The 25,402-nt window shown below is 39.5% G+C and overlaps 1 protein-coding gene across 3 annotated transcripts in view; it reads right to left on the bottom strand.

The window, feature by feature from the left end:
• The window catches only part of SLC2A13 (solute carrier family 2 member 13), a 168,204-nt gene that overhangs the window by 86,035 nt on the left and 56,767 nt on the right, over nt 1–25,402 (bottom strand). For all 3 annotated transcript variants that reach the window (XM_075145784.1, XM_075145793.1, XM_075145802.1), the window contains exon 4: nt 5,798–5,906. In XM_075145784.1, the coding sequence (XP_075001885.1) occupies nt 5,798–5,906 (109 nt within the window). The remainder of the gene's footprint in view (nt 1–5,797; nt 5,907–25,402) is intronic.

The raw sequence follows: 25,402 nt of genomic DNA, 5'->3' as shown, positions 1-25,402 counted from the left end.
TAATAGTCTTATCTTCAAACCTTCTATTTCCCCTTGTTACATAACCTCCGCTTGTCCTCTTTTGTCTTTTCGTTCTTTCTTTTATCCAGCTTTTTTCCCTCTCTCATTACTCTGAGCTTTTTTCCTTCTCCATACAGTATTTTCTTCCACTCCCTATTTCTTGCCAGCTGGAAAAAGATGCTTCTTTATCATCTCATTTTTTGTTCTTTTGTTTGCTTGTACAGATTAAAAAAGCAAGACTCTTAGAGCTCAAAAGCATCTGTGGACCAAATCCAAACACCAATACATTTTACATGTGGAATCATTTAACTTCTAGGAGATGCAAGGATATCTTAACAATAAAAAAACATTTTATTAACTAGGAATAACAGATCACATACACCAGCAAAAATACAAGCTTAACAAAAATGCTGAAGGCCATAAGCTCTCCCTGTTGACACATTATACCATTTCTTGTTGCAGAAAGCTTTTCTAACGCAATGTGAAAAGATAACAGCAAATTACTAAATTAGCATCACATCAAGCTTAGTGTTTCAATTGCAGAACAAAGTATTTTGTTTGGCTTTCATCAAGTCCGCTTACAGTTTCATGAGAATAAGAATAATCAAGTTGATACAGCTGTCTCTCCAACCTTATCTCAGATTTATAGTCTTGAGGGTACAGGCAGCCTGTGTGAACGTCCATCAGCTCGCTCAAAACTAGCAAGCTCCTACAAGAGCAGCAGAAACTCCAGCACAGGCCACAATACCTATGTGCAGTTCTGACAAGACAATACTGAACTCCCTCCAATTATGGCTAAATTACTGCTTAGTATTCAAGATAACTTAGGATTTTTTCCAAAAGCTTTCTTCCCCATGTATTTTTTTGACTGCAATGAAGCTGCACAGTACCAGGAGTGTTTTCAGAAGTCCTAGTCCTGCAGGAACGTGAGCATACAGCTAAAACATCCATATACTCTATTGATGTTTTTCACCAAACGATCTGAAATAGTCAAATCCTTGAAGCCCCCTCTTCCTCCCACCCCCCAAAAAAGGAATTTCTTCCTTTTTTTAATATTATTTTGTTTTTTTAAATAAGAAACTGATGGGAAAAATTAGCTTAAAGTTTCACCTTAAAATGGCCCTTCTCCCCCAAGCTTTAACTATGGGCCACTGTGGGCTTGAAAATATCTGCACACCACTGTTTTAACAAAATTCTGGGATATGTTACTATTAAAAAGCTAATTGGTAGTAACTGTTATCTCAGAATATTACTTCCTTCACAGGGCTTTTTTCAGTCTCCTGTCAGCCAGATTTGTGACTCCAGGCTTGAAACAGTGAGCTTCCGTTTTCAAGATGAGAAAATACCAGAATGGTAAGGAACTGAAAAGTTAAACCATTTCAGACCTGCTCACACCAGTGTGAGAGATGCTTGTCTAAAATTGTATGACTTTATCTTTTACAGGTCAGTTAAGCTGGCAAAAGCCATGACAAAAAGGAAACATTTTTTCTACTTCAGGCACTCTATCAAACTGCAGTGGTACCCTTCCTCTGAGGGAAAAAAGGAATCAAAACTATAGATCACTGAGCTTTATTCTTTTACTGACTAAGTTTATCATGCTAGAGTTTGCTCCTGTGAGAGTCACAATCTTCTTAGCCTATTTTTACATTTTATTTCTCTTTTAGATCCACTTCCTCAATGCAGAGGTTGCCCCGTATGCTGTTCTCACCAGTTCATGACGAGAGTTTCTGGTTCCTCACAGCTGGATGTTACGCACATACATGGCTGATTCAAATACAGTATGAAACTATTTCTGTGCAAAAACTAGATCAGCTTATTGCATGACGGGATGGAAAGAGCACAGTCCTCAACAATCCTTACAGAAGTTCTTCTAGTTTTCCTCTCCCCATCCTCAAGAGAAAAATCCAACTACACATGGACTTTGTTGATCTCATTGGCTTCACTACTCATACCCAATTTTTAACCAGAAAATATATAACAGATTTCTGAACTCTTAAGCATGGAAGGTCTAGCTTTTTATTGTTGTCTCCCTGTGTTTCTTGTAGGTATTTTTCTGCTTTTTAGGATCTCTTCTACTACTAGGTACACTCAGTGATTATTTTTAGACCCCTGCAAAATTCCTCTATATAATTTCCTACCTCTAACACCCACATTTTTTATTCAAACTTTTGTTTTCTTAAATAGAAGAGTTACTTAGTAAAGCATATACAAATTAGGGATGTATTAAATCATTCTACAATTGTTTTCTTCCTTATATTTTCATTTCACTTTCCTGCTTTGGAATTTGATTATGTTTGTTTTTTTTTTTTTTTTAAATGAGTTTTTCAGACACACACAAACTCACTCTTATGGCCTCACTTTCTTACAGTAGAATACAAGATTTAATAAATTCTTTTATATCAGAAATAGTGGAAAGCCTCAAGCCAGAAAATTAGAACAAGTCAGGGCCCATCATGGATGCTGCCATGTTAAGTTAACTGGTTGCAATGTAGAACAGTCCCATGGAAATACATAAGGAGGAAGGGGGCAACCAGAGGCTAAATTCTCTGCCAGGGAAAGCCAGGCAACAGCAAGTCGGGGTCATCAGCCTCTTCTCCTACAGCCTAGAAAGGGGTATACCAAGAGAAGAGGACTCACAGTGGCACCAAAGTTACAGTGAACACCATCAAAACATTTTTTTGACTGCTTTTGGTAAACAAGTTTGCAAAACCACTGAAGGAAAAGTGCACACAGTCCTATAACCTCCAACGATAAACAATACCTGTTTTCCTGCTCCAACACACCAGCAGTCCCAGAATGACACAACCAAACATTATGGAGAGGAAACTAGTGCTTAGAGAGTTAATACAATCTGACAGTTCCTTAAGGTACCATTTAATTACTGCATTAAAAAGCAATCACCAATTCCTAGGTAAGCAAATCATCAACAGACAGCTGCTTACTTATATTTGAAAAATGTCCTTTCATAGGAGAATGTTCGTCTTGCATACCTGATAACTAAAAAATTTAGTTATTATTAAAAAAATACTGGATATTGCAAATGGTTTAAAAGCCAGTCCTTTAACAACAGTGCCTTCATGTGTTTATTATAAGCATTTTCTTATTTTAAAGCTAAGATTCAACTATGTTTTATAGTTGTAATTCTGTCCTCCTACACATCCACAGACAAATTACGTCAGTTCCAAACTATTTGTAAAACCTCCTACATCAAAAGGAGTTTGAGATTTTAAAACATATGAATTTTAAAATAAACAAAGTCAACCTACCAGTGTCATAAACCTTGTGAACTGACGATTTTTTGTGCTAGCCTAATAAGGCATCCTAAAGTAGTAAGAACCAAAATGTGAGAATGCCTGTCTTTGGCCAGAGGTTGCATCCACGTCGTGTTTAATAACATTTTAATAATGTTTATTATATAAGTTTCCCTAATTAACGTCTAAACTTACTTCTGCATTTGGCATCTGTAACATCCTGTGGCAATGAGTTCCACTATGTAATTATGTGTCGCATGAGAAAATGTTTATTTTAAACCTACTGCTGGGTAAGATCTAGGAGCGATCAAAACTGTCTTATAAGAAATGATGAATAATCATGCTCTCCCCATCTTCTCCATAACATTAGTAGCTTTATACGCCTCTTGTGTTTCCTCTGAACTCATTTATTTTCCAAGCTGGAAAGTCCTAACCATCCTGTTCAAATACAGGTATCTCTTTCCCCATATATAACCTGGTTTATCCTTACTAAAAGAAAGGACATCTGCAATTGTTCGGACTATTCCAGATCGGTCATGGATTTCATCATGATGTTTGTATAGAACTATAATGAAACTACAAGACTTTTTTGAGTACTAACAATTTAGACTGCCATGCATGTTAATTAGCCAGTTCCCTCTTGCAAGCATTATTGTATAATATTGTATAGTTAATGCACTTATGATTTTATTAATTGGTTATCTTGTATTATCTTCCCATAACTGTTCATGTTCACAGATTTAGGGATCTTGATATCATGAATGGTGTATAAGTACAAGCTGTTATTTTGCTGTTTAGCCCCTTTCACAGACTTACTAAAGCAGCAAAGATCTCCACACAGACCACTGTAGGAGTCTACTCTTGGTTTACGATAACTGATCTTTTATCCTCTTTTTTCCTATCTTAAAAAGTTATTAAACTGAGAGGGCTTCTCTCTTACTTTTGTGACCATCTGGTTTCTTCAAGAAACTTTGGCAGCAGCTGTCATGGACTAGGATGGTTAGTTCATATGGGATATATAGTTCTAACATGACCATGAACTCACATCCAACCAATGTGCAAGCTATGACCTGTCTACCACAGTCACGTTGGCTCTTCTTTTTTATTTTATATTCTCCATGTACATGTTAATTTTTCATATTTATAAACACACATCTTCTCATTTGATTCTATGACAGTTTTAATTAATTTTGATAAGGACAGAAATAAAACTTTCTGGGCTGTAGCTTCATGCAGATTATGCTACATTTCCAAATTCAGTGATTATGTATTCGAATTACTCCAGACCTGTTGGGTGTACCGTGATTAGTCCAAGCAATTTGTTATTATTCATTTTAATCAGCTTGTTCTAAAAGTTCTTCCCCTAACTCTTGAATTTGAAACAGACCATCTGAGACATCTCAAGTAAGCTCCAGTGCAGGAACCTTCATAAACCCTCCATAATTAACACAGATGCAAAAAGAGTCTTCCTAAGATTTGCTGCTAAAGATGTATCTTCTGCTAGTGTTCTCACAATGTCTTGATCCTTACTGGGCCTGGAGACTATTAGATCTCTTGCTTCTGATGTGCCTGAAGAATTTCTTCTTTGTCGTCTTCTGGTTTTCGCATATAACTTACCAGTTATGCATTCTCCTGTTTCCCACATTCGGTTACAATTTCTAGTTTATAAAGTCTCTCTTCACCTGTTACAGATTTCCTTCCTTTGCAGTTTAACAATACTGAGCTTGGGGTTTTTCCCCCCTTATGATAGATGGCAAATATTTACTCTAACATTTAATATGGTAGCTCTTGATACCACTAAAAGCTTTATCCTTTTGGCTGTTCCTTTTAACTATTTCCTAACAAGCTGGCTCCCTTAGGTGCAGTTCTCTCCGTAAGATGTTACTGAAATATATTTTTCAGTTGCTCTTAAAACAATATGGAAATCTTCTTTGTTATGGTTACTCTTGTAGGGTAGCTCAACAGTAATTTAAGCTTAAACTAGGTCTTGTGCACCACAGATTTGCCAAGAGCTACTCCTCTTGTGAGCTGGCGGCTTATCACAACACCCAATATATTGTTCTTCACTTCTGCATTTACTGAGTCTTCATACATGTAACAGAACCATGTAATAACAGGAGATGCTTCTTCCCTCAGCATCTTCCCTCCTTTAGCACTTCACAGTAATCTTCCATCTCATTTACATGGTCAGCAGTCTAACCCTCACAGTATTTTCATCTATTTGCACACAAGTTCAAACTGTAAGCGTACTTTCTTATCTAGACATACATAGCTTTGACTGTAAACCCTAATATATAATAACGCATCTCCCAGAGTACCGTTTGCATTCTGATCTCTATATAAATGTTTGCCCTTATACTAACATCATCTTGTACCAATTTTCTGAGACGCCAAATATGTCAGTATCTGGATTTCAAACCAGCATTCCAGCTCTCACACTCAATTTTTCACATTTCAGATTTTGTCCAGAAGCCATCTACAACTGCAACTGGTCTAATTGTCTTTTTCTTATATTTTATAAAGAGAAGCAAGCAGTAAATACATACATGACGGTGTTAATCCCTGACAGTTGTTGAAACATCTGCAGACCACAACCCACAATTAAGGCTCTTCGAGTTGGAGGGTATGTTAGCATTCTGCAGATCACAGGTCCAGCTTAAAAAAAAAAAAACAACAACAAAAGAATACGTAATGGTTCTTAAGTGATCGCTATCAAGACAACGTTCCCACGCATAACAGGCTTTGCAGTTTAGTTTCAAACAAACTTGGATTATTTCAATTATTTTTTAACAACTTGATCATTTCACTTCTGCTCTTCTGCACTGTACTACAAAGAAGATTTTCAGGAAGCCCAGGCAAAAAAATGAAACAAGTTTTGTACACAGTGTATACTACTGGTGGCAAATATACAGCTCTCCTATATCACATTAACAGACTGCATATCTGCTGCAACTGAATGTACTCAAAGTTATCACAAAATATCATTGTTGTTTCCTTTCTAAAAGCTCCCACTGTTATTGACAGGTTATTTCAGAAATGCCATTATTCACTGCTGAGATCTGGATCTTGCAGATAAAGTGTTCTCCCTAATACCCCAAAGACCCAATTCCCACAAACCAGTTGCAAGTGTGGGTACTTTGAAGGTATGGGATAGATCTATTCTGCACAGCTGTAAGGCCAGCAGAGGGAGCATAAATTAATTAAATTTTTTCCACACCTTTGGTAGCAATGGTACAAGGCTGCATTCAAAAAGCAGAAAACAGTTTCTCAATGAAGAAAAAAACCAAAAATTTCTGGCAAACAGAGGAAGTTTTCTTCTCTATTAATTTTAAATTTTCAAAGTCTCCTATAAAACAAAAAAAGTAATACAGAAAGCTTTATGATATCAGGCAAAAATTTAAAATACTTGACTCCCTTATTTACTTGAATTTCTTTCCACCAAGAATAGTGTTTAGGGCAGAACATAGTCTGGTGAAAAGATGTTTTATACATCTTATCACATCTGGTATACCCACTCAGAACACCTAATATAGATCAAAATATGTATAAGTCAAAATGGTTGCCATCAAAAAAAAAAAAAAAGGTGGTGAAGAGGATCTACATTTTTACATTTTCAAAGTCTTTCCTGAACATACAGAAAATATTAAATGTATTGATTGAGTATAAAAACCTATATGGGTCTGTTAGAAAAGAGTGATTTACATGCAAAGAGTTTCAACTTCAGAAAGCTGACAATCTGTGAACAGTTTCAATAGTGGAACTCAAGAAAGGGGTTTAGATAACATTTTCTTCATTGAAAGATAATCAAACCTGCCTAAGAAAAACTTATTTTCATTTAAAAATTATGGTATTTCTAATTGATATCTCAATTGTATCATCACTTAACTTTGCTTCTTTATTATTAACAATAAAATGCAGTCTGACAAATTTTCCAGCTGGTTTCCAAGTAACATTAATATTCAGACAGTACGCAGTCCCACCTGTCCTGCCATATAGCCACATCACTACCTTCAAAATGTCTCTATCTGAGTAAAATTAACTGACAAATAGAGCAAATCTATCTGGTAAGATATTCTCAAGCAAGACACATGATATCACTAGGTAGACAAGTGTATCAAAGGGTTCAGTAGTCAAAGTGGCATTTCCTCCATGGAAAAACAACAAAACCAGCACTCACTGTTAGCTAGAAGCAGTCTGGAGCTCAGACATACTCTTGGATTTCTCCTCGACTCCAAGCTTCATAAAGAAAAAAGATTTACTAACAAATGCAACCATGAACCTTAATTCACAAAAAACAGCCCTCAGGTTTTCATACTTGGCATCACACCTGAGCATGGAGGCTTTGGGCTTAAAAACCTTTATCTGGCACCTGATTCTGCAGCATCTGTCATGAACTCAGGCTGCTGAATGCCTATGAGATATCTTCCGTTCTTCATAAACTTCCTATAAAGTCCTTAATGGAGTTCAAAATCCATCTTTATCTTCAAAGGACCTTACAGTCCACTATCAATGACTATGCTCATCGAACAAGCTGGAACTCTACAGCAGGGGCTGTTAGAAAGGAAGCAGAAACGTCCCAAGGAACTGATGCAAAGTTTTTAACAATTCCTGATCCACTCAACTATTTGATGAAAGTTATATAAAACTCTATTCACAATACGGCATTGTACAAAACAATTGGAAAGAAGGCATTGAAATGAATAGCTAGAAATTAAGGCAGCTGCTCCCAAACAATGGCTTGCAACTCAGAGGGAGTCATGAACTCTCAACAAAATTTCATCACACAAATCAGTTTGTATGCCTGAAATGGGGCCCTGCAGAAAGTTTAAGACCACGTAGTAAAGTCTAGACCTTTACTTTAGAACTTTAGACTTTAGACCTTTAGAGCATCCAGTCAGCTAAATTCAGTAAGTACTTGCAATTTTTCAGACTTCTGATTAATTGTATCAGAAAAATGATGCTAAAAATCATCATAGTGGTTCAAGTCAGAGATTTGAAAGTTTCACTCCAAATCTGTACTATGGCAACCGCACATATCAATAGGCATACACAAAATTAAAGGATTTTCTTTCATAGAATTCACAGCCTTCAGGTTTACAAACCAGTAAGTGGAATGGAAGAAATAAAAGAAATTGTTAATCTCTAGATTAAAGGAGCTTTACAAACTCCACTAAAAAACCCAGAGGACACTGACTGTGAGGTGGCTATTTTTAAAACAGAAAATTAGTGTGAAATGTTTCATTAAAATTATCTAGCCCTAAAACTATACTATTTTTGCATTTTCCTATCTTCAATTCTGCCATCAATGTTCTGTTGTGTTCATACATTACAGCCTTAAAACTAAACAACTCTAGGCAAAACATGGTTGTTAACAACAGACAATGGGTCTAAACTAAAAAATTAAAAACAAAAAAAGTTCACAGAATTAAATACATTTTTCTTCTGCAAATAAGTCTTCTGAAAACTGAAATTGTACTTCAGGAGTTTCTGATAACCACTAAATCTGCCATTAGTTATTACAATAGATTAAAACAGCACAAAACAATAAAATCATTAAATCTTTAAAAAGTGGAGCAACTTGATTGCTCACAGAACTAGAGGGAAATAGATAATTCAAAAGATCCATCACAAAAAAATTAAACATTTGGCAATTTTTACAATGGAAAAAATAGATATTTGTCTCCAAAAGGCAGTATTTTTTGTTCATGATACTTCTGCCTTAACTGCTGCTGTTTTCTCTTCAGCTAGGAGATTTAGAAACATTCCTGCATTTGAACCACTTCATTTGAACTTGAGAAGCCACCGAGATGTTTGTTTTCCTTCTTCTAATCTACGAATAAACATGAAGTCAAAAAGATGAGACCTCCTAATGAGACTAGATTTGGTTGGACTTTTTGTGCTGTGGTTTCAGATAATTACTTTATCTGAAGTAAATTTCCTTAATGCATATGTTTACAAGGGTGCAAAATATGCTAGAGTAAAAGGCAGCTGAAGCTTGCTCTAGTGAGAGTGCAAAATGGCAGCAATAGATAAAGAGCAATGGAAAAATAAGGATACTGGTGTTGTAGAAGGTGACGTTACATGACGTGGTGACACATGAAGTGGATTGCTGTGGTCTCACTGGCTTTTTCTTAGCCTGGTCTAAACTGTCTACCTAACTAGACATCCATCCTTATAAGCAAAAGGCAAAAATAGAATTTGGAAGTTTGCCTTCACACTCAAAAAAAACTTATTAGCTTACACTGAGTTAAACAGGGTGAGACGAGCTGTTGTTATCAAATCATTACTTCTGGAAAGCGAGTGATGCTTTCTAAATGTTACATTTTAGGAGTGGTTATCTGAAACTTTTAACACCAGCTTCCTATATTTTAGCTGCTGTTCTTGTTACTAGGCATAACTGGGTTTAGAAATTGTGAGTCACGTGGTAAGTAGTTTTGATTTTTCTCAATATGTAAAATTGATTGTATGGCGATCATAGGAGCTTGGGTGTGATCTGCTGCCAACTAAAAGATATAGAGACTTTTCAAAAACAACAAAACAAACCCTAGTTCTAAAAGGAATTTAAATAATGAAAGCTAAAAAGCAGAAGAATGGGTATTAATGGTGTCTCAGAATCTCCTTCTGAAAATGTACTGAAAATACACTTCCAGGGAAACAAAAATATTGTAGATAGACATAAAGCCAACCTAAAAATCCCCCAGCAAATGCAGGCAGACATCCGGTGCCCGGAAACCTTGTGATCCCCCATCCCTCAAATTATTAGTACAATACTTGGCAAAATTTCATTATGGTTATATGGTTATATATATATGGTCTCTAAATATGGTTAGAGACTGGGCTCTGCCAAAGTAATTTGCAGGTTCAAACATTCTTTTGCCAGCTGGTCTAGGTGACAGCTTGTAGCAACAGCTTAAAACTACGCAGGGCTCCTGCCAGCGTTTTGTGCTCTTGCTGTAGAGGAGTGTTTCCAAAAAGGCAGGCTTAGCCAAGCAACAAGACAGTCACTCATCAGTTTAGCATCAATTAAGCTCAACCTTCAGATTAGTTTCTCAGACCTATTCTTGTCCTAATGCCAGTCAATACCCTCTCTTCCATCCAGATAAATCTTTAAAGAACCGGTCTACAGTTAGAAATAGGACAAAAAAAAAAAGAAATTTCGGGCTGGTGATCTGGATAACAGAAGACAAACATGGGAACCATTTCTCTCTGTTTTGCCTTTCCTTACAAAATGACAGCTTCCAGCCCAGCTTTCTGTGCATCATCTGCAGAACATTCCTCCACCTAAGACTCCTCCTCTAAAGCACTTAGAGCTAGCTATTATTTTCAGCATGTGAATGATACACTAAAGCAAACACCCTTTCCTACTCCTAGTCTACTACATGATTATTTTCTGAAAGTATCAACTTCATTCATTTTTCCGTTCTGTAAAATTTACCAAATCACAAGAAAATAGAAGTAGCTTTAAGATCAAAACTGCGTTATTTATCCTGAGAAGATACAAAACAATTTTACCTAAGTACCAAGCTCTTCCCCACTGTCTCACAATGTTTCCAGTAACATTGGAAGAACCAATCCCAGCACTAGAGGAAACTTCCTACCGCATATAGTTCTCTAATCCTTTGAGAAAGCTTGCTTGAGTCTTTTTCTTTTCTTTTCTTTTTTTTTTACAGCATAGCCCCCCATCAGCCAAGAATAAGAAAAGCCTGTCAGCTTGCCTAATAACTTAGGCAAGTCTTAGTATTTTTCAGTTTTCCACAGCAAATACATCCAATGGTGTAACAAGACAGCCTGCTCTAAAAGCAAATAAAAGCTAATTAGACATAACCATTTTGGTTCTAGAGGGTTATGTAACGCAATGAGTTTTTCCACATCTAGTTGAACTGAAAGGGGGTTTTTTGTTTGCTCAGGAAACCTAGATTTCAAATAAATGATCCCTCCAAATGATCTTTTTAATCCACACATTGAGAACAGAAACACTGAGAATAAAGGTTTGTTTTGTTTTGACAGCAAGTTGGGTTGGTCTTTTGGGAATCCTGAAAACAAAGCAAATTTCTTTTATCTGTAAAAAGAAAAAAAAAAATCTTTCCCTTGATACCGCATTCTTTGACATAAACCTTTGGTGACGGAAAATCTGTATCACTTGCACAAAGGCGTCAGCAGTTAAGAATATCTTTGAAGAAGACAAGAAGCAGTGGCAAGTTGGGAAGCAAAAAAAGGAGTGCATTTTGGCTCTGTACGACACGTTCTTTACAGAAAACAGAAACTACTGTAATGAAGACCTTTTAAACTGGAGAAACCATAACAAAACAGTTAACAAATAGAGAAGAGTGGCCATTTACATGATGCCAGCGGGAGCTGAGAGAAGTGGCCACAGCGACCAACGAAAGTCCATACGGGTAGAGGAGGGACCTCAGTGCAGTATTGTCAGACACGTGGAGTGGGGGAATGACAGAGGGGGAGGTTTACCTGTTTCTTTGATAGGAAAACTGGAGTAGGGACAGGGAAAAGCAAGGATCACATTGTGCTTTCCTTCTGGCTGTGGCAGGCACCTCAGAAAAAAAGCAATCGGTATTAAGACAGACTTGTGCATACCTGCAGCCTGCGATGTAGTTTTAGCGAACAAACATTTCTCTTCATGGTCTGCTCTAGAACCGCTTTACATAGGAAACAGTAATGCAACCCTCACTTAAAGCTGGAGAAAGCAAATGAGGAAAGATAAGATGATGGAGCTAGCATCACACAGGCACAACCGAAATAAGCCAAGTGTTGTAACAGCCTGAAGAGCTTCCCACTCCACTGTCTCATCAAGTAACGAAGTGCAGTGCAGAGCATTTAGCACCCTGAAATCAGAAAGCTTTTTTTCTTTCATTTTAAGTTGAGGAAAGACACTTAAAAGAAAATTGCAGTCAGGGGAGTTTCAAGAGTGGGGGTTTTTTTTGTGTTGGTGGTGTTGTTGCTGTTGTTTTTCAATTAAAAGTGCACCAAAAAAGCTGGTGACTCAGAGTTTCCTCCAACCCAGTCAGTAACCTACTCTCAAGCTGATCTTCCCAGCTGTTACTGTATTAACACCCATACAGATATTGACTTTTCTTTCCTGGGCAACACACTTCAAGCCTTAAATTTTTTGCAATTTTTTTCTGCCAAAAATCTTACTTTAGTGATTTTTTTTTTCCTCTCTATCCCTTGTTTCCAAATGAAATATCCCTGTTCCTGCCCTAACCAGTGGTTTAACAGTGAAAATAGATTTCTACTCCTTGCCTTCCAAAAGAATGAGACACAGGGACACATTCCCAGCAGGGAAGGGGAAAAAAGGGAAATTTAATAAAACTGAGAAAGGAGCCTGGAAGTCAATGAAAGTCTCAATGGGAACTTTTGGATACAGTCTTTTGCATGTTCACTTTTTTTTTTTAGTTTATTAATAGCACATTTAGTTTAGACCATCTCCTTAAAAGAGGTTTTTAAAAAAACAATTTATCCAGAGGGCCTGAAAACCTCCTCTCACTTTTTAAAATGCAGATGCCATTAGCGTAAGAGCGTCATTAAAAATAAAAGCAAAGAAAAAAGTTAAATTAGAGATGACGTCCACATTTAAACAGATTTTTAAAACCTGTTTTGAAATCAATATCATTTTAGCACAGCTCAGTTGGGTTCCAAAACTACCAGAGGAAAAAAATCAAAAAGTCATTGTAGGTTAAAGTCAAAGCATTTTAACTTCAGCTTCCTAACAACAAGACAGCACCATCAATAGATGTGTAGATGACAGACAGCACAGCAGACCAGTTTGAAGCTAAAAATAAGTCTTAAGAAACGGCTTCAACATTTTACTTTTTTTTAAACTGAAGCATTTTAACTTGAGCGCAAAGCTGAGTTCCATTCAAGACAGAAGGACAGATACACACTTAAACATTTCACTGAGCTGCGGCCTAAGATCATACGTTATCTAAAAGTACTCGCTAGTTCACTACATTTTAGTATTAACCATCATCTATCACAAACACAAAGGGCTCTAAGACAACCATTACCAGCCAACAACAGCACGTTTTTCAGCAGAGAAGGCCAACCACATCCTGGGAGGAGTAGCAGGAGCATTGCCAGTGGGTCAAGGAAACAGTTCTTCTCCTCTACCCAGCACTTGCGAGACCCACAGCTCAAGCAGCGCACCACATTGCTGCATGAGTCTGGAGGAGAACCACCAAGGTGGACAGGGCTGGAGCACATGACATACGAGGCGATGCTGAAATAACTGGGATTGTTCAACTTTAAAAGAGAAGGTAAAGGGAAAAGCCTCTGCTGTCTACAGCTACCTGCTGTCTACAGCCTCTGCTGTCTACAGCCAAAGAGAAGATGGACCAAGGCTCCTCAGAGGTGTGCAGGGACAGGACAAAAGGCAGCAGACAAGTTGGAATGCAGAAAATTTGGACCAGATGTGAAGTCTGTTTATTTTGTACCATGGAAGTGGTCAAACACAGAAAGAGAGATGCAGACAGGTCATGGTCAAAACTTCACTGAAAAAGTTCCTGCTCTAACTTGTCCTGCTTTGATTAGGGATTGGATTAGACAACCTCCAGAGGTCATCTACATGATTCTTACATGAAACCTACATCATTCTAAGATTTGTGCTTGTACTGGTTATTACAACCCCATGAAAAAGTAGTTTGGTGCTTCACAAAAAAAAAAAAAAGGCATCCTCACATACAGATCCCGTAAAACTCAGCCATCTCCGTACTGCCAACAGCAGATTCACCCCTTTTTGCAGTTTCAGTCCTAGGCTTCATTAATCGAGAACCTGTCAATCACACTAGACTGACAGTTTTTACCCTCAATTTATAACCTCTGCAAAGAACACAAATCAATATTGAAATCAGCAAGTGTAAATACTCAATTGACAACTCCCATAACTGGTAAGAAATATGACATAGCAATAACGGAGACCTTATTGCAGCCTTTCAATATATAAAGGGCTTATAAGATAGATGGGGAGAGACTTTTTACCAGGGACTGTAGTGATAGGACAAGAGGTAACTAAAAGAGAGTAGATTAGATTGGATATAAGGAAGAAATTCTTTACTATGGGGGTGGTGAGACACTGAAACAGGTCTCCCAGGGAAGTTGTGGATGCCCCATCCCTAGAAGTGTTCAAAGTCAAGTTGGATGGGGCTTTGAGCAACCTGATCTAGTGAAAGATGTCCCTGACCATGGCAGGGGGGTTGGACTAGATGATCTTTAAAGGTTCCTTCTAACCCAAACCATCCTGTGATTCTAAGATTGTTAAGAGCTGTACGTGGTTCTGGTCCCCTTTGCATTCTCCCCCTCATCTCAAAAAAGGAATATGGTAGAAATCGGGAAAGATCGAAGAAAAGGCAAAAAGAACAATCAAATTAATGGAACAGTTCCAACATACAGCAGTGGTAATACTAATTTTACTAGGCCCCTCGGTACTAAAATGCATATACAATTATACCATATTAGGATACTTAGGTCTGAATTCACAACAAGCTAATATAACAGTCTGTTTAGTGTGCTTCTGCCTTCATTAGTAAAATAGGCCTCTGCTTTAGCTACAGATGAAAGCAACCAATCAAGTACACCATCCTTCAAGCTAGAGGAAAGGACCTGGATTAGGAGTTGGGAATACAATAGAAGTTTCGTAAAATCAGAAGTGGCACAATGAAAGTGAGTAGAGAACATGGTTGTTTCAAGATAAGACAGAAAAAGGGCTGTATAAAATGGCAGAAGCAAAACCAAAAGCAAAGTTATGATCCACCATGCGTTGGCCAGTATCAAGACAGAATGGCAGTGACATAGACTTTGTCTGACACAGCATGGCCATTTTTACCAAAGTGTGAAAAATCCACAGTGAGGTGGACATCTGTGGTCCAGAAGACAGCAACAAAGGGCCAAGTTTTTGCTACTGCAGTTTATATCTCACTGGAGCAACGATTCCAAATCAACTACCTGCTTAAGTATTATCACTAGCTGAACTAGTAATAATTTACAATTTAAGAATGTGGAGAACAGATGATAACCTCTTGGGCTATGATCCTAAGAAGTGTTTTATCATGAGAACTGGAGAGTATGAAAAGTTGATTTCCTAACAGTTTTCAAATCTTCCCATTTCTGGAGGATTCACATACAGCCTATGTGAATTTTTATGTTCCAGCCACTCTGGAGTTTCAGACATAATAAAGTACTTCACAATAAAGTATGATTCTTCACAATTTTGCATCGGATATAATCATTAGCATCAATGCAAAACCAGCATGGAAGCAGTTTACTTCTCTTTGCACAAAGAAGAAAGCCTATGAAGAATCAGAACCTCTTTTGATTTATTTTATAATGCTGTCAGTGGTAGCAACAAAATTCCTCCAGCAAGATGTACAGACTGTTTTTAATGTACCTTCACTGCACAGTAAAGTCTTGTTGTTTTCCAGGAATTAGAGAGAGACTGCCTCTGCATAAACTTCAGAGAGTTTCTCACGAGTAATTCTTGCTAGTGTCAGCAAGACTAACAGTAAGTAGCAGGATCTATGTACAATTGTTTGTATAACTGAAATATTTTTTGCCTGTTGATTAACAGGAGAACATACTCTGGGTCTTGCTTTCATTAAATCTTTTTTTAAAAGTAATTTCAAAACCTGACACGCAGATGTCCTGTATCATCAGCTGTGACTAACTCGGTGAACAAAGGCTCCCAGATAAAATGGAATTTAAAAAAGATATACTATAATGCTGCACAAAACAGCAGACAATAGGCATCTTCCCATGGCGTGATACTGGTTTTAGGGAAAATAGAGTAAATACTCCATAATGGACAGCCCAAGGTCTCTCATGTACTATGGGATACATCTAATCTGCAAGCTGCTTGCCTTACACCAAGTGGAAATCCTTCTGATCATTTTCAGCATAATGAAGACAGAATGAGATTGCCTAAATGCCATGTTTATTAGCAGTTTCTTTATAAATATAAAATATTTTAAAAGGCAATTCTTTTACAAGCTGTTGAAAGTGCAGTAGAGTGTAAGATAATGCTTCATCTCTTTTTCTTGAGTTAAGTATGCTTTTTTCCTTACAAAAAAAAAAATAATCAGAATCATACTTACTAACTGCTCCTATTAATGCGTGGTTGCGCTACAAGATAGAAGCATGCAGGACAAGGATCTTTTCATTGCTTCTGTGCAACCTCACAGATCTAGCAGATAGAAAGGAAGATCATAAAGATTTTATTAAATTATTTAGAGGTCTGAGGCCCATTTTTCAAAAAGATGCAGGAATTCTGAGAGATTTCCTCATGAATTTCGGTAAGTAGATTTTTATACTGATTTTATACCCTAATCAAGTTAATCCGCCACCTAAAAGAAAGGATAATATCCAAATGACAGACATCATTCAGGAAATACTATCCTGGGTGTAAATATATAAAAAATGGTATTTATGATGCATCTAAGTCTCGTTTTGTGCTCCCTTACTAAACTCGATCAGTTTTAAAATTTTGAACAGAAATTTTTAAGTTTTGGACAGACATCATGTTTTTAACCTGTGTTTCTTATGCAGCAGCTTACAGCTAGTCCCAATTAGAGGAGGCAGGCCCAATAACACAAGGAAAATTGAACTATTAGAAGTGGAGCCAAGCCCCACAAGAGCCACCATTTTGAAGGGGCACGTTTCCACTCCATCACCATGTTTGACCATATTCAAATCAACGCATTTAAGTGAACGGACATTTCTCTGACACCTGCAGTGATCTGAGCCATTTCAATGTCAAAGGATAGACGTTTCTTTCTTTGGTGATAGATACTAACAGTAATGTTAAAATACCATTTCTAAATATGTTGCAAGAGGATTATTCTATTAGAATAAAAAGGAAGCATCAGGATTTCTTCAGTGTTAAGTATAAAAGCAAACAAGTTTCAATGTGGTAGTGAGAAGAAGCATGGCAAGCTTTGACTTGCAAGCCAGTAAGAACAAATCCGAGGCTCACAGGAAAATTGGAATATTTCAAAAAATTACACGTTTTGATGTAACTATCGAGGAGTCACACTGTTACACACTCCCTAGAAGATATACCAAGATCAGCTGATCTCCAAATACACCCTGGGCAAGGACAGGTCAGAGTTTATGCTCAAAAAGTCCCCCTTTAAGGGAAGGGCACACACGTCTGCTTCACTCACAAAGGTGATCTGCTTCAAGACCACAACGTCGGCTGTCTGCACAGACCATGATACATCATCATGTTAGAAGATAACATGTAATTTTTCCCAGGGAAGAACAAAGCACTAAGAAAGCCCCTACACACCAAAAGATGAAGGGGAGGTTTTAGGTAACATTCACAGCACAGACTTTCACTAGCGCATTGCTGTCTGCCAGGACGTGAGCAGATGTGATTACAGGCCAACACAGGTGGACTGGCAGGAGGCCCCTGTGGAGAGACACTGCCAAAAATCTAGCGGGTTTTGGGAGTAGAGGTTGTTTGAACTCATTTTGCTAGGCAAGGGTTGATTTTTCCCCCCATTATTTTGGTACAAGGACAGCATTGCCAAACCAGCAAAGTCCATTCTGCAACTGTGTTCTCAGGGCTGTACTTCCCACTGGAGCAGGCACAGCTGTCCCTCGCCCCTTCCCACCACTGCCACCCGCTAGGTACCACAGGGCTTCAGTGCAGAGGTCCTGCCTGCAGCAACAGCTGTGCTGCTGCAGACCCCCGAGGCCACATCAAGCACGGGGCATTGGTACAGGGCACAACTGTTTCTTTACTGGAAGATCATCTAGGACAGAAACGATTTTGATTCACTTCCACACTATTTTAAGGAATGAAAGCTTCTGACTTCTATGTAAAAATCGTGGGCTTGTTTTCAATACAGGCAGATTCAATCAGGGCTCAGCCTACCCCATGCACAGGTACTTTGGTTTTCAGCTCTGAACAAGGGCAAAAACCACTGTGCAACTCGAACTGCCCTGCAGCACTGAAGAACACGAGGGAAAGTTCCCTAGTTGCCAAATGGATACTAAATAAAAAGTAAGTAAAAACTGGATTGGCACCAAAACTATCCTTTCCTTTGAGCTGGTCTACGTATACCCGCCAGACTACAACAGGAAATCACTATTACAACAGAATCAACATAACCATCTACTAAAAACAAGCTCTTTAGATTCTTTGGGTTTTGTAGGCACTACTAACTCTCCAAAGCTATGCCCCTGGGTCTCTACATCTGTGCCAGCAACCTGCTTTCAGATCATCCCAGCTGTCCCTAAAGATGCTACACAGGAACATGTTACATTTGGCTTCTTCCTAATTTCATTTGCTAATGGTCATTTTTGCAGGGAGACAAAACAGCAACAATGGAAACAAAACCAGCAACTATGGCAGCACCAGGGCACGTACAGCAAAAATCAATAAATATACTTCTATATGTAAAATATACAAGAAAATCTACACCTTAGGCTAATTGTTGCACATGGAAGATGCTGTTAGAACCTGCTATTTAAGTATTTTTTGTCTGATCAGGTTCCAGGCCAAGTCTGTAGGAGTTAAGAAATAACACCTGGGGAAAAACCATCTGCATTACCACCTTGTTGACATTTTTAAGGTTTCAACTTAACATTATAACTTGCATAAACGCAGCAAGCATTCTCAGCTGTAACACTATTTCCAAAAAAGGACTCAAATTCCTTTCTTAAAGGCAGTAAGAGCCTAAACTGCATTAAGGGAAGAAGCTGTTTTTAGGACCAATATGAATTCTTACCCAGGGCTTCAGAAGCACACATGCACTACCTAAAGCCAAACGTGATGCAAGACAAACTTCACGTAGCGACTCGTAACATCCCAGTGGAAGTATGTGCTTAGCAACTAGTGGTTACTGAACAGCATTCCAGTTTCCCCAGGAGCTCCTGGTTTCCCTAGATTTGAGGGCAAAAAACATCACAGTGTGGCTGGAATTTCAGGTAACCTTCCTGGCTTCAGGGCAAACTGCAGATTTCCCAACCGTGATCAGCCAGAAAGATGGGCTGTGGCGCAGAGAAGGGGCAGAATTTTACTCAGACATGCACGTCCTCTCTAACGCACAGGAGCTACTTTTCCCGGATGTTCCCAGAGGCAACACAACTTGTTATTAAAAATAGATGTTTCAAGGATAAGCTCTAAAACGAACAGAAATAGTATCCACCTCCTGTTTACCAAAAAAAAAGTGAGGGGGCAATTACTCCATTTAGAATTTGTCACGTTGCAGAGGCTGACAAACCTGAAGGCATCAGCAAAACTGCTTCATACCATCACACGTTACAACAGCCTGGCTGGCATTGGATTCGGTCAGGAAACAATAGAAGTTAATTTTCAGTGTCAGACATAAGAAGCATCTGCATCTTTATATGGATACCAGGAAAATATTTTCATGTTTCTCAGTAAGAGTCAATTGCCCAACTGTGCCTTCTGCCAGCTGTCACCAACCTATTAAGCAGGCTGAAAGGAAAAATTCTTGGGCAGGAAGTCCGGGGGAAACTTGTAAATAAAAACAGAGGGAGAGCAAAGCTGGAAGAAAGCTGCAGTGTTTGGGCCACCTACGTTTCCGGGTGGATTTCCAAATATCTCCATTCACTGACCTCGTATTTGCTGGCTTTCTCTGAGCTGGCACTTAGTCACGGAGAGAAATCGCTGCTTCTGATTGTGCAGCGTGTGAAGCTAATCTGAGAAGCTAATTCAGTTCCATTGTCCACCTATACACATCTATATGGGTTCTCCACTTCTATACACCTAAATGCAGACAAGCATGGAAGAAGGTGGAGAGCGGAGGTAAGAATGACTTGCCTGACTACAGCACGTCGGAAAAAAAGGCAGATATGAAAGTACATAAGTACCAAATATAATGGAAAATCAAGTTTACAACATAGATATGACACCACCTTTGACAAGTTCACACTCTCAAGTTGACTTTGGCAACCAGACAAATCGAGGAAGTTTTCCATTTTGGAGAGCACTAGGGTAACATACAGTAGACAATGATAATTTTTCATAGAAACACTGATAGATAAGGAAAAAGCAAAGTACGCCTGCAGTCATAAACTGATTTCTGCAAGTGTTTTGCCAAAGATAATTACCAGCCTACGCATGCACGAAGGAATCGTCATTCAAGTACCCAACATTCATCTGAAGGGAATGGTGGATGCTTAAGATCAAATACAGTAAAACCTGCAGAGGAACACTAGACATAATACTCATCTGACTTGATCACTGCACCTAACACAATAAAATGCAAGTGAATAATTTGCATTACCAAAAATTACTCAACTGTAAATTCACACTTAGTGTAACACACTAGGTGCAAGCTACAAGACTTGGGATGAAAAGTTTAGCCATAGCATGGTAACTTTGAGATCAATTCCACCACAAAGAAAAGTAGTTTCCTTAAGGAGAGAAAATACTATGAAGTCCTCTCCTCTTTGGAGAAGTGTTAGTTTTAATTGAGGTAAAGGGAGGATACACCACACCCAATTATCCTTAAGTTTAACAATATGCTTGTACACTAAGTTATACAAGGTATTTTAACACAGAAGCTCACTCATTTATAAAGAAAATTAATTCTCCTGAGCAACACACAGTTTAGGAAGCAGTATGACCATGTGCATCTCGGCAAGTAATGCAGTGCAGTAGGCAGGGATCACGAGGCTGAAGCCATTTGAAGCCGAGGTCCCAAGATGTGCATGACATGCTATTTGTAGGTTTTATGTCAGACTAGATTTAGCCCAGTCCCTTAGGCAGAACTTTACCATGCATGGGCTGTTACAAGCTATCCTGAGACTCTACAATTGATTTGAACCTTCACATCTCCAAAAGAGTCCGAGCACATTGAATGCATTCCTTGGAGCGGACCTCTGGTTTAATTTCCCCTGAAGGAAGTTACTCCATGGGCACTAACACCACTTTGCAATCTGAAAAAACAGTACATGGGGGTGACAACGGGAGGTGAGAAGAGACTCACTGCAGAGCTACGCTGCTGTTCGTGGCCAAAATGCTAATGCAGATGCATTCAATGCATCCTTTAGTAGCTGACAGCAACTGGAATGGTGCTGCATAAAACCACACTAGGAAAAAAGCAATATAAGCTGCTCCCATGAACTATCAGGCTTTATTTAAAATTAATTTAGAAGAAATATAGGACAAAATTAATTCAGTATTTTGTAACTCTAGCACAATGTATTCAATCGCACAGCAGCTCCCTATGGGTTTGAGTTTTATTCTTTTTCTTATCTTTTTTTTTTCCCCCTCCTCATTATTAGTTCTGCAAGTTCAGCCTAAAACCTGAGTCACCTCAGGTCCTTTACCATTATTGTTGATAGCTTTTGACAAGAAACAGAAGATTTTTTTTTTTTTTTGGAAGAATAATTTTTGTTCTCGACAGAATTGCAAGATCCTATTCCCTCCAGTAGGGCTGTACATCTTTTTACTAGACAAGTTTAGTAAATAATGATATAAAACATGCAGGTTGCAGGGGGAGCATGGGAAAAATAAAGGCAAGTACTGAGAGCTGCTTATGTTCTATGCCCTTGTATTGAGTTTGTGTGGCAAGGTTTGGGTAGCTGGGGGGCTACAGGCGTGGCTTCTCTGAGAAGCTGCTGGAAGCTTCCCCCATGTCCAATAGAGCCAGTGCCAGCCGGCTCCAAGACGGACCCACCGCTGGCCAAGGCCGAGCCCATCAGTGAGGGCAGTAGCGCCTCTGGGATAATGTATTTAAGAAGGGGAAAAAGTTGCTGCGCAACAGCACCAGCAGCCAGAGAGAGGAGTGAGAACATGTGAGAGAAACAGCTCTGCAGACACCAAGGCCAGTGAAGAAGGAGGGGCAGGAGGTGCTCCAGGCGCCGCAGCAGAGGTTCCCCTGCAGCCCGTGGTGAAGACCATGGTGAGGCAGGCTGTCCCCCTGCAGCCATGGAGGTTAACAGTGGAGCAGATACCCACCTGCAGCCTGTGGAGGACCCCACGCCGGAGCACGTGGATATGCCCGAGGGAGGCTGTGACCCCGTGGAGAGCCCGTGCTGGAGCAGGCTCCTGGCAGGACCTGTGGCCTCGTGGAGAGAGGAGCCCATGCTGGAGCAGGTTTTCTGGCAGGACTTGTGACCCCGTGGGGGACCCACGCTGGAGCAGTCTGTTCCTGAAGGACTGCACCCCGTGGAAGGAACCCATGCTGGAACAGTTCGTGAAGAACTGCCGCCCATGGAAAGGACTCACATTGGAGAATTTCGTCTCCCGTAGGAGGGACCCCACACTGGAGCAGGGGAAGAGTGTGAGGAGTCCTTCCCCTGAGGAGGAAGGAGCGGCAGAGACAACGTCTGATGAACTGACTGCAACCCAATTCTCCGTCCCCCTATGCCACTCAGGGGGAGGAGGTAGAAAAATCGGGAGTGAAGTTGAGCCCAGGAAGAAGGGAGGGATGAGGGGAAGGTGTTTTAAGATTTAGTTTTTATTTTCTCATTACCCTACTCTGGTTTGACTGGCAATAAATTAAGTTAATTTCCCTGAGCCAAGTCTGTTTTGCCTGTGACAGTAATTGGTGAATGATCTCTCCTCACCCTTATCTTGACCCCTGAGCCTTTCGTTATATTTTCTCTCCCCTGTCCAGCTGAGGAGGGGAGGGATAGAGCGGCTTGGTGGGCACCTGGCGTCCAGTCAGGGTCAACCCACCACAGCCCTCTTCTTGCATCCTGGATTTTCAGGAACAACCAACATAGAATAATGGAAAAAGAATGTATAATTTTAGAACAGATCTGTCAGAAGAGGTATGGAAAGGTTGAATAAATTGGCTTTTACTTTTTGAAATCAATTTAAAGAAGTGTTTACCATGTTGCTACTGAAAGTTGTTGGAAACTAAAAGTATGCTTTCAATTCGAATAAAACCCAAATCTTGTCCATTAGGAACAAATTTAGGTACACATTATTGTTACTAAGCCAACGGCAATGTAAACATCAAAGAGATTAACTTATCAATGTTACTGCAATGTGTCTCCATACTTCCAACTTCTGGGAAGGCCACTGTTTAAGTGCATTTTAAATATAAAAGTTTCAGATACACGCCTTCACATCAAATACAAATTACTTTACTTTCTGCTGTTCAGTGATGACACCAGCTTTTCTTCAGACCGACCTGCACACACCTTCTGACCATTTAAATGCAAGTCTCAAGGCAGGTGTCCCATCCTGGTAGTCACCTGCAGCATCCCAGCTCACCTCCTCCTTCCCAGTCTCACCCTGCAGAGACTGCTGGCCATTTCGCAGCAGCCGGTGAGGTCTCAAGCTCCTGCGCGTCTCACGTTTCCCTCGCCAGTTGGTGCCGGTTGCTTGGAAACACCGCAGGAAAGGGGACTTTGTATTGGTTTTAGATAATGATGAGCTCAATTGATAGCAGCTGACTGAAGACAACATGCTTTTAAGTTTTTCCATATTTCAAACCATCCTTTGCAGTATTAAGAAAAACCCACGATGCACTTAAAGAACCTGAGCAAGAGCTGGGACTGAATTGGGACGAAGGAAAGCAGAAACCTGTGGTTATGAGTCTAGTTGTAATTCACTGAAAGGAAAAAAAAAACAAACAAACTTCTCAAAGAGGTAGTTTTGAGGAAAACTATTTAGTGCTGTCAGATGAGAGGGCTTAGGAGAAAATGTTTACTTGTGCCACAAAAATACAACTGATTTCTCCCACATTGACTCAAAGTACATCAGGGCATTTACAGCTGGCACTTCCAGGTGCGTTGCAGACCTCTGAGGAGGAAAGCTGGCTCTTTCACTTCCAGTCCAGACACAGGAGTTTTCAACCAGTGGCTGTTCCTGCTCGGGTCGCTCTGTGTATCGTGGGCAGCAGCTGGTTGACAAGATCATCCAGGTGACAGTGAAACCCAGGTGACTGAATAGAGCATTTTACAGTAACACTACACACTACATTCCGCATCTTTAAAATAACATATGAAAATGGAAGTGGTCTGATATCACTTATCATTAAAGGAAAGCACACAAGTTTCCCACGAGAAATACTGAGGCTAGGCTGTAACTCACCGTCCACAGCGGACTATGGGAGAAGCAGCGAAGATGTGGGACCCAGCAACATTTCTATCAGCAAGAAACACCTAAAATTCAAAAAAACAACAACAGCCTCTACAAAAGGAGCTGGGGAGGCAGCAGCTTGTGGGAGAGGAACGGATCCAGAGGAGTAAACCCACACACATACCAGCAAAGGAGATCAGCACATGTTGCCCTTTCTCGAAAAAGACACAGGAGGGTAGATCTGGCTTCAGCGCCTGGAAGCTTTGCAGCTGAGTCAGACAACTGCTCTTTCTTCTGTGCTCTCTACAGATGGCCTGCAGCGAGGGTGCCATCCTATTCCGCTGCGAAGCCAAGTGTTTACCTCAAAAACACCCAGTGACCCCCTGCCACGCAGCTCACTCACGTGTGCTCAAATCTTCCACCAGTTTCCATCACAGCTACAGAGAAATAGGATTTTATGGAGGAAGTGCAAGCCTCCAAAGACGTGATACATGATGCTATTTATACGAGAAGAGAGGCTAAACATTTTTTTACATTGATTCTTCCAGATAATTCACTCTGTAAACTAACCTTTGAGCATACGTCTAGAAGAAATTAAAGTAATGTCATCCCACTATGCTACAGTACAGGAATTGAGATTTTAAACAAGTGACCTTCCTCAGTAAAGGACAGCAACTCAGTTCTGTCATTGAGAAGAGCAGTATTTCACTTCACCATTCATGTCTGATAGATGGTATTGCAACGACATTGATTTGAAACGGAAGGCTTTTCTATTCTCAGTGGACAAAGACAATGATCACAAATGTCACCTACATGACACACTTCTTCCCAGGCCTCGGGTAGAGAGAAGCTCTCAACAGCGGCCAATGTGACATAACAATAGCAAAAACATATAGTTCTGTCTAGAAAAGAGACATCAACATTTAAGTAACCATTCAGACTACCAGCATACAAAATGAGCGCCAGCGTGCTCTTTTTTCTGTGCAAGGTGACACTGAACCATCCTGACTCTTCAGCCCATGAAGCTGTACCAATACATACTGCCATAGGACAATCCCCTAACTCAGCATTTGTTATCCAATTTCATCATGTAAATCAGGTCTCTTAACACCCTTCCTAACATCACACTCTA

This window comes from Calonectris borealis, chromosome 1, assembly GCF_964195595.1.
Source record: "Calonectris borealis chromosome 1, bCalBor7.hap1.2, whole genome shotgun sequence".
In the NCBI taxonomy this organism is placed as follows: domain Eukaryota; kingdom Metazoa; phylum Chordata; class Aves; order Procellariiformes; family Procellariidae; genus Calonectris; species Calonectris borealis.
Note: the sequence above shows the minus strand (reverse complement) of the source record. Positions and strands in the feature narration are given on the sequence as shown.